The sequence below is a fragment of the Accipiter gentilis genome, chromosome 6, assembly GCF_929443795.1.
Source record: "Accipiter gentilis chromosome 6, bAccGen1.1, whole genome shotgun sequence".
Classification (NCBI taxonomy): Eukaryota; Metazoa; Chordata; class Aves; order Accipitriformes; family Accipitridae; genus Astur; species Astur gentilis.
Genome location: NC_064885.1, coordinates 25,736,748 through 25,746,955, shown reverse-complemented (window position 1 = coordinate 25,746,955; position 10,208 = coordinate 25,736,748). Strand labels below are relative to the sequence as shown.

At 41.1% G+C, this 10,208-nt stretch overlaps 1 protein-coding gene across 1 annotated transcript in view; it reads right to left on the bottom strand.

Moving 5' to 3' along the window:
• Nucleotides 1-3,820: 3,820 nt before the first annotated feature.
• Nucleotides 3,821-10,208, bottom strand: part of RHBDD1 (rhomboid domain containing 1) — a 56,550-nt gene continuing 50,162 nt past the window's right edge. Inside the window, exon 7 of the mRNA XM_049802838.1 lies at nt 3,821-5,645. Coding sequence (XP_049658795.1) covers nt 5,611-5,645 — 35 coding nt within the window. The 3' untranslated portion in view covers nt 3,821-5,610. The remainder of the gene's footprint in view (nt 5,646-10,208) is intronic.

Genomic DNA, 10,208 nt, shown 5'->3' with positions numbered 1-10,208 from the left:
GGATTGGCTGGGCATTGGTCAGCAGATGGTGAGCAATTGTTTTGTGGATCACTTGTTATGGATATTCTATTATTTTCCCTTCATTTTCTGTCCTATTAAACTGTCTTTATATCAACCCACAAGTTTTACAACCTACCCCCCCCCGCCACGATTCTCTCCCCCATCCCACTGGGGGGCGAGGGGGGAGTGAGCAAGCAGCTGCATGGTACTTAGTTGCTGGCTGGGGTTAAACCACAGCACAACAGTTCTGTGCCAAAGGCCAATCATCAAATTATTATTGTGCAATCACACCTCTTCAGGACTGAAAACAGTTACAGATGAGCGTCCCCAATTTCAGAAGAATTTCTGCTATTATGAGGAAAAAAAGCCTGTGCAATGAGTAATTTTGGAGTGATACTAGAACAAAAAACCTTCAGGTTCGTTAGTTAACATTACTGAATAGGCAGATATGCCAGAAGCCAGACAGGCACTGTATGACAAGCAGTGAGTGTAGCATCTGTCCTAAGTGACAACTGAGCTCACTGGTCTCTTTCTGGAAAACAAAGATTCAAGGTAGCCTATATTTAGGCAAGATCTCCACAAGTCTGTGTGGTGGGTTGACCCTGGCTGGAGGCCAGTGCCCACCAAAGCTGCTCTATCACTCCCCCTCCTCAGCTGGACAGGGGAGAGAAAATATAACAAAGGGCTTGTGGGTCAAGATAAGGACAGGAGAGATCACTCACCAATTACTGTCACGGTCAAGACAGACTCAGTTTGGGGGAAAATTAATTTAATTTATTACCAATCAAACCACAGTAGGATAAGAATGAGAAATAAAACCGAATCTCAGGACACCTTTCCCTCACCCCTCCCTTCTTCCTGGCACAGCTTCGCTGCCAGATTCTCTACCTACCCCCACCAAGGCAGCGCAGGGGGATGGGGAATAGGGGTTACGGTCAGTTCATCACACATTGTCTCTGCCGCTCCTTCCTCCTCAGGGGCAGGACTCCTCACACTCTTCCCCTGCTCCAGCGTGGGGTCCCTCCCATGGGAGACAGTCCTCCACGAACTTCTCCAACATGGGTCCTTCCCACGGGCTGCAGTTCTTCACGAACTGCTCCAGCATGGGTCCCTTCCACAGGCTGTAGTCCTTCATGAGTACACTGCTCCAGCATGGGTCCCTTCCACGGCGTTCATTGCTTCAGGAGCACACTGGTCCGGCGTGGGTCCCCCATAGGGTCACAAGTCCTGCCAGAAAACCTGCTCCGTGGGCTCCTCTCTCCACAGATCCACAGGTCCTGCCAGGAGCCTGCTCCAGTGCGGGCTTCCCACGGGGTCAGCACCTCCTTCGGGAACCCACCTGCTCCGGCGTGGGGTCCTCTCCGGGCTGCAGGTGGAGATCTGCTCCACCGTGGACCTCCCTGGGCTGCAGGGGGACAGCCTGCCTCACCAGGGTCTTCACCACGGGCTGCAGGGGAATCTCTGCTCCGGTGCCTGGAACACCTCCTGCCCCTCCTCCTTCACTGACCTGGGGATCTGCAGGGCTGTTTCTCTCACATGTTCTCACTCCTCTCTCCAGCTGCCATTTCTGTCTGTCCCAGCAACTATTTTTTCCTTCTTCAATCTTTTATCACAGAGGCGTTACTACTATCACTGATTGGCTCGGCCTTGGCCGGCAGCAGGTCTTAGAGCCAGCTGGTGTTGGCTCTGTCAGATACAGGGGAAGCTTCCAGCAGCTTCTTACAGAAGCCACCCCGCAACCCCCTGCCCCACTACCAAAACCTTGACACACAAACCCAGTACAGTCTGCAAACTCTTACTGCTGCTACTGGATATCAAATGAGATACATATAGAGAAATAGTAGAATCTCTAAAGCTGCATGAACAGCATATAGAATCATAGAATCTTTTAAGTTGGAAAAGACCTTTAAGATCGAGTCCAACTGTCAACCATGCCCAATAAACCACATCCTGAACTGCCTTGTCTATGCACTTTTTGAATTCCTCCAGGGATGGTGACTCAACCACTTCCTTGGGCAGCCTGTTCCAATGCCTGACAACCCTTTCAGTAAAGAAGTTTTTCCTAATAGCCAATCTAAACCTCCCCTGGTGCAACTTGAGGCCATTTCCTCTTGTCCTATCACTAGTTTCTTGGTAGAAGAGACCAGCATCCACCTCACTACAACCTCCTTTCAGGTAGCTGTAGAGAGCGATAAGATCTCCCCTCAGCCTCCTCTTCTCCAGACTAAACCACCCTGCTTCCCTCAGCCGCTCCTCATAAGACTTGTGCTCCAGGCCCCTCACCAGCTGCGTTGCCCTTCTCTGGACACACTCCAGCACCTCCATGTCTTTCCTGTAGTGAGGGGCCCAAAACTGAACACAGGACTCGAGGTGAGGCCTCACCAGTGCCGAGTACAGGGGAACAACCACTTCCCTGCTCCTGCTGGCCACACTATTTCTGATACAGGCCAGGATGCCGTTGGCCACCTTGGCCACCTGGGCACACTGCTGGCTCATATTCAGCTGGCTGTCAACCAGCACCCCCAGGTCTTTTTCTGCTGGGCAGCTTTCCAGCCACTCTTCCCCAAGCCTGTAGCAGTGCATTGGGCGGTTGTGACCCAAGTGCAGGACCCAGCACTTGGCCTTGTTGAACCTCATACAATTGGCCTTGGCCCATCTATCCAGACTGTCCAGATCCCTCTGTAGAGCCTTCCTACCCTCGAGCAGATCTACACTCCCACCCAACTTGGTGTTGTCTGCAAACTTGCTGAGGGTGCACTCGATCCCCTCATCCAGATCGTTAATAAAGATATTAAACAGAACTGTCTCCAGTACTGAGCCCTGGGTAACACCACCTGTGACCACCCACCAACTGGATTTAAGTCCGTTTACCACAACTCTTCAGGCTTGGCCATCCAGCCAGTTTTTTACCCAGTGAAGAGTACACTTGTCTAAGTCACAAGCTGTCAACTTCTCAAGAAGTATGCCATGAGAGACAGTGTCAAAGGCCTTGCTGAAGTCCAGGTAGACAACATCCACAGCCTTTCCCTCATCCACTAGGCAGGTCACCTGGTGACAGAAGGAGATCAGGTTGGTCAAGCAGGATCTGCCTTCATGAACCCATGCTGGCTGCGCCTGATCGCCTGGTTGTCCTGCACATGCCATGTGAGCGCACTCAAGATGAACCGTTCCATAATCTTCCCCGGTACCAAGGTCAAGCCGACAGGCCTGTATGGTTCCCTGGATCCTTCCTCCAACTCTTCTTGTAAATGGGCGTCACACTGGCAAGCCTCCAGTCACCTGGGACCTCTCCTGTTGACCAGGATTGCTGATAAACAATGGAGAGTGGCTTGGCAAAGACCTCTGCCAGTTCCCTCAGTACTCTTGGATGGATCCCATCTGGTCCCATAGATTTGTGAGTGTCCAGACAGCATAGTAAGTCATTAACTATTTCCTCCTGGATTACAGGGGGTATATTCTGGTCTCCATCCCTGTCTTCCAGCTCGGGATGCAGAGTACCCTGAGGATAACTGGTCTCACTATTAAAGACTGAGGCAAAGGTGGCATTAAGTACCTCAGCCTTTTTGTCATCTCTGGTGGCAATGTTCCCCTCTGTATCTAATAAAGGATAGATATTCTCCTTGGCTCTCTTTTTATTGTTAACATATTTGTAAAAACATATTCTGTTGTCTCTTACAATAGTGGCCAGATTGAGATCTAGCTGAGCTTTTGCCTTTCTAATTTCCTCTCTACATGACCTAACAAGATCCCTGTACTCTTCCTGAGTTGCCTGACCTTTCTTCCAGAGATGATAAACTCCCCTTCCCCCCCCTCCCCCCCCCCCCCGAGTCCCAGCAAAAGCTCCCTGTTCAGCCAGGCCAGTCATCTTCCTCAACAGTTCGTCTTGTGGTACATGGGAACAGCCTGGTCCTGAGCCTTTAAGATTTCCTTCTTGAAGAATGTCCAGCCTTCCTGGACCCCTTTGCCCTTCAGAACTGTCTCCCAGAGGACTCTGTCAACCAGTGTCCTGAACAGGCCAAAGTTTGCCCTCCAAAAGTCCATAGCAGTGGTTTTGCTGACCCCTTTCCTTACCTCAACAAAAATTGAGAATTCTATCATTTCATGGTCGCTAAACCCAAGACGGCCTCCAACCACCACATCTCCCACCAGTCCTTCTCTGTTTGTAAACAGTAAGTCTAGCGAGGCTCCTCCCCTGGTTGGCTCACCTACCAGCTGTGTTGGGAAGTTATCTTCCACACACTCCAGGAACCTCCTAGACTGCTTGCTCTCTGCCACGTTATACTTCCAGCAGACGTCCAGAAAGTTGAAGTCCCCCACGAGAACAAGGGCACTTGATTCTGAGACTACTGCCAGCCACTTGTAGAACGTTTCCTCTGTCTCTTCAACCTGATTGGGTGGTCTATAACAGACTCCCAGCATGATATCTGCCTTGTTAGCCTTCCCTCTCATCCTTATCCATAAACACTCAACTTTATCATCACAATCGTGAAGCTCTGTACAATCAAAACACTCCCTAACATAGAGAGCCACCCCACCACCTCTCCTTCCTTGCCTATCCCTTCTGAAGAGCTTATAGCCATCCACTGCAGCACTCCAGTCATGGAAGTCATCCCACCATGTTTCTGTGATGGCAACTAAGTCATAGCTATATATATATAACATATACATGATACAATTTCCAAGCCTTCTTTAAAGGGGAAATAGATGCTTTGAAAAAGTGTAAGCTACTAAATAAATATATTCTTTGTATGGCATATCCACCTCCCTCTTCATAAAACTCCTAACATGTTATTTCAACTCTAAAAGGAAGCTTTTTATTTCAAACATAAATATTAAGAAAGGCTTTAGGAAATAGTAAGTAGTTACAACTAATTTTTATCACATACAAGCTCTAGATAAAATAGCATGTTTTAAGGAAGACTGCAACACTAAGGTGTATTAAGTAACTCCTTAGGGTAAGAATAGCTGCAACTATTTTTTCACACAGTTTGCAAGACTGCTGAAAAGCTTAAGCCTGGTCTCATGTGATATAGCTGTTGTCATCAAAGCAGTCTTTTCAAGTGACATTTCACATACCAATCCCCATCATGAACATCATGAACAGAGACAAGTTTGTAAGGAAAAATTGCATAGTTTTACAACTGTATAAAAAAAGTAATGTTTTTTTTCATCTGTAATGGATGAAGAAAACCTGTTGTCTAGGAATACCAGCAGTCAAAAAGCCAAAGAATTCTTTTGTTTAGCTTCAAGAACTTAAGAAAAAAGACAGTTTGGTAAAAACATCAGTCCTCTTCCATATTTAAGGTGCATTAGGATGGAGACTGCCAAAGATCACATTTTGATTCCTGTCTCACACTTTTTATGCATGTTCCAATTTTGAGCCAGAACTCACAGAAATCCTCTGTAGTTTTGCAACTAGTACTAAAAAACTGGAAAAATATAACAGCGAATCTGCATATTACAAATCTGCAAATATTTTCATAACTCAGAATAACACTTTACAATTTACATCAACACCTGCCAATTTCATTGTCTCTCAAACCTACGAAGTCTTTGCCTTCTTATTTCCTCTTCTGAATGCTGCTCAGGTGGAAACCAAAAACCATAAGGTCACTGCTCATTATTATACACTGCTCCACCAAAATCTGCAAGATACAATGAAAAACAACTGTTATTTTGTTCTGTAATACAAGAAAAATGCACATATATCCTGTAATCCAAAGCATCACAACACAAAGGAAACAGGGACCCGAATGTTTCCAATTCCGATGGTTTCAGGGCAACCACAACTTCCAGCAACTGCTCTTAAAGACACTGAAATAAATAAGAGAAAAAACCAAAACCAACCCCCCAAAAAACAACCCAAAAAACAAACCGCCACCCACTACCGAAAGAACACCCAAACTTCTAACAAGTATTAACCTGGGAGTTCACATTTTTCACAATCTCTACTTTACACAGTAAACTCCAGATTGTTAAACTACTTAAACATCCTCAGTAGTTACTTCTGGCAAAATAAGCTTTTGTTTTTGCTTTTAGTATTGCAGTCCAACATGTGCTAACCCATACCAGATGCACATACAACTCCCACCCTTAGTTGGCACCAAGCAATTTCAGAAATAAACTACATATGGCAGCTCCACTACAGAGAACTGTAAGCAAATTAATCTGAGCAGAAATAGTACACCAAGACTGAGGATTGTCTTCCCTGGCACCCCAAGAGAAGACAAGAACAGGCTATTCCAGCAGCTCTTCAAAATTCACATTAAGTCACCTAGCAAAGAAACAATTAAGAGATTGTGGTTACACACCACCTCAACTGAAGGTCTCTGGGAAACAAAAATGAGAGACTGCCTTCTAAGCATAGGTACAGTGTTAAGGATAAGCAAATTAGCTTTAAAGATAACACAACAGTCTCTGTAACATTCAGTATTTTTTTAAGCTTTCACCTCAGGATCTCATTTAAATTAGCAAAAGTGAATACAGAAAACCAAAAGTAAGTATTGTACTATCATGGTCATTTTCAAGAGGAATTTCAAGTACAGCTGTATCCTGTATCAGAAATTGTTTATAACAAACACATTACACCTGTTTACATGACATGAAGTCAGGCAGTCCAGCTTACAAAGACCCTCTGTTAGTTTCTTATCCAATTACAATTTCAGTTTGTAGAGTACTCACCAATAAATGCACAGTTTTGTGAAAGCATTAGAATGTGTTCATAATTTTCCATTTTTACTTGCCAAAAAGTCAAACTCTTTGAAAATACTTCCAGAGATAAGTATAGCCGCTCAAACTCTGATAGGCAGCAATGTTAACATATATGTTTATAAAATTAGATGGACTATTTAAAAGGATTTTTCAAATTCGTATTAACATGCAGGAAATTAATTTAATGTATATTTTAGTATTTTATCTTCAGCTTGTCCCTGTGTCTCAACTTGCTAGAGACATATTTAACAAATATTTCATCTGTTACTCTGCCTCTGAAAACGCTACGTCATTATTTGACAAATATTGTTCAAAATATTATAGAAAGCTAACGTATTGGAAGTCAAAGAGCTTGGCACAGGTAACATTAACTGCAAGGCTTCTCAATTTTATTCTTAAATCCAAGAGCAATCTCCTTGTCTAAAAAACCCTAGTTAATATAATCTGCAGCATGGGCAGAACAGTTTTCATTAACAAAAAAAATATGAAGCTGAACTAAATGTTCATTTACTACATTTATTTTCCCTCATTTTACTTTGTTTCTAACACAAGAAGGTTTGTTTGAAAAGAAAAGACACATAGTTGTTTGACTGTGTCCTATTGACCACAAGCTGAGAAAAAGCACCGCCTTACAGTATTTTGTAATCCAATGAATATTCATTTAGAAATTAAAAACCCCAATAGCTTCAAATTGGAAGGCATAAATCAAGGTGGTCAGTAGACATCAGATCCTTTCATGATAGTGCAGAAATATGTCTAGACAAAAAATTTAAAAGGCCTCAGAAAGCTGAATAAATCTTTTAAAGTCAGTATTTATGAATTGGAGACACATACTGGAATACAAATGAATATATCAATATATTTATCTTATTCATCATCTGTAAGTAAAGAAATTGTTAAATAACACTGAATTCATTATAACATTGTCAACAATGTTTATGTTGTCATGGCAAGAAAATTCATGAGAAAAATCACTGTGATTTTTAATTTTTTTTTAATGGTATGTAATATCTGGGGTGAATAAATGGAAAAGAAAATCAGCAAATAAAGGGCTTTTCATGTGTTGTTTATATAATATAACACCAATTAAAATGCCTAGTATTTTCCTTATATTTTGACTTTTAATGGGTATACTTTAAATATAATTATTAAAAACAGCTGAAAGATATAAATTTTGATATATGAAGAATAATATAGTCAAGACCCTGATTGTACAAATGGCTGCACCATACATGGTCAAAACTGCATTGTAATGCTTAAGTTTAATTTTTATTTTTTTTTTAATAATCATAATTGAGAAAATATTTGCATTTTTAATTTTTTTTTTTCCTGTAGTGATATTGTCAAATATCAAGGTTTCTCATTGAAACATTTATTTTTCTATATAGCATTCTTGGTTAGTTTTCATCTAAGAAATCAGACACCACTTATACAGTTGAGTACTGCCAGAGTCCCCATAAAATATGCTCAACACAAATATAAATGTGCTTTAATAATCACTAGAAATCAAAAGAGATGTTTAAAAAAAATATGCAAAATGCTCCTTTATATGTTGACCCAAAAATAAAAGACTGACAATCCATTTTGAAAAGCTTTATGTTCAAGAAAATATATTATTTTATGTCAAACAATATGGTGAGAAGTGAAGTTGTCTGGACGTGAAGGTTTAAATACAAGTATTTATGTATGTATGTGTATTTTTAAATTATCCTTTTACTCTCCAACACATTTATTTTTAATTACAATAGAAATATTAATGACATAAAACCTTTATCTAACCAAAATATTTATAAGCCACAGTGTTCAGAAAAAGCAATTAGGCCACTGCTAGTATTGAAACAACACCTGGACTTCTATGCAAGAAATTAACACAATCTTTTCAACACATCAGCAAAAAACTTCAAGACTAATTGATTTTAAGGCTATATTTAAAGTATTTTAAAAAACCTGCAGTGTACACCAGATGATAAACAAAACCAAGGGATATAGTACAAAAAAGTTAGAATAAAATACTAACCCTTACATTGCATATTTGTAAATTAATTTTATTGTGAACTAGAACTGTGTTCTGTGAATACGGAAGACTGAGACCCTCCACACGTTTCCCATCACTCAAGGAGGTGTGAGGGGAGTGGGGGGGTGTTACTAAAGTTCACAATTATAGGACTTTGGACCAAAACAAGAAATTCAGTGGTTTAACTAAACCTGTATTAGTGTAATACAGATAAAGCTTTAATAAACTTAAACATTTTCAGCCACATGTTAAATATGCTTATCATACCTAAAATACTTACTGTAGTTAGGCATTACAGCACATCACTCTGCAACCTATAGTCCCCCATAGGCATAATGTATAAACCCAGCATGTCAAAATCAGAAATTTGATTAATCACAGACACACAGTCTGAAATGAAGGTGACAGCACTGATTTTCCTCCCTTTTTAACGTATTTTTTTCCCCACTATGAATGAGCAAGCATCTCAGCTGAGAAAAGTGAGAATGTTTTGCACGCAGCAGAGCAGAGTCGCACACAGCTCATCAACTTGGACTGCCAGTGCTGACACTGAGCGCGTTTGCCCATTCTCCCTTCCTGGTTTTCCTTCAGCACCTGATCTACGTCAAGATTTACATGAGGAAGTGCTTGTATAGTAACCATGACAACAGTTTTGGAAAGAAGGCTGTAAAACTATTTTTGCTGACACGAGACAATTCTTACTAGTTAAAAAAAAACAACACAGATTTGCAGATTGTTACTCAAATTTGCACCCTTTTCCTTGGATACAGAAAAATAATAACAATTGAGCGGAAGCCTTCAAGTCAAAAGATACAATTAACCAGGGGAATCCCTCAAGAAACGAGAGAGTTTCTTATACTCTCTTGGTTCCAGTCAAAGTTCCAAGTTTTGGAATCAAATTACAGGCATGTTCAACACAGTAATTTTAAAAATGCAGCTGCCTGATCTGATAATGCAGAAAGAAAAATGTATTTCATATGTGACTATTAGCCACACCTTACTGGCTATTGGAGACTTTGCACTGAAAGTTTTGCACCCAATATTGTTTCTTCTGATTCCTAAGAAAAACTTCTGGTTTATATCTTAACTTCTATTAACTGCTTTAATTTTTATAATTAACAAATTGCAAACAAACAGCTATCTCAATTCAGAAATTCTGACACAGCAGATACTCATTGCCTATAAAGATCTCATTGAATGATACTTCTGGTTTAGAACAAGAAAACATATTCCAAATTCTATATAAACAGAGACAGCCCATAACAAACTCAACCAACAATAAATGCAAGGAGTTAGGACTTTCTTAGTGGATATAAGTTTTTCAAATGAAAGACTTAACTCTGCAATATACATGTATTTCAGTTCTGTTCTCATGCAATTCTGGGCACTACTGAATTACAACAGCTGATAATGCCCAAAACTTCCTTAGAGACTTTATGATAGCAGAAGGAAACTTAATAAATGTTTCAGTGTGCCCTACAGA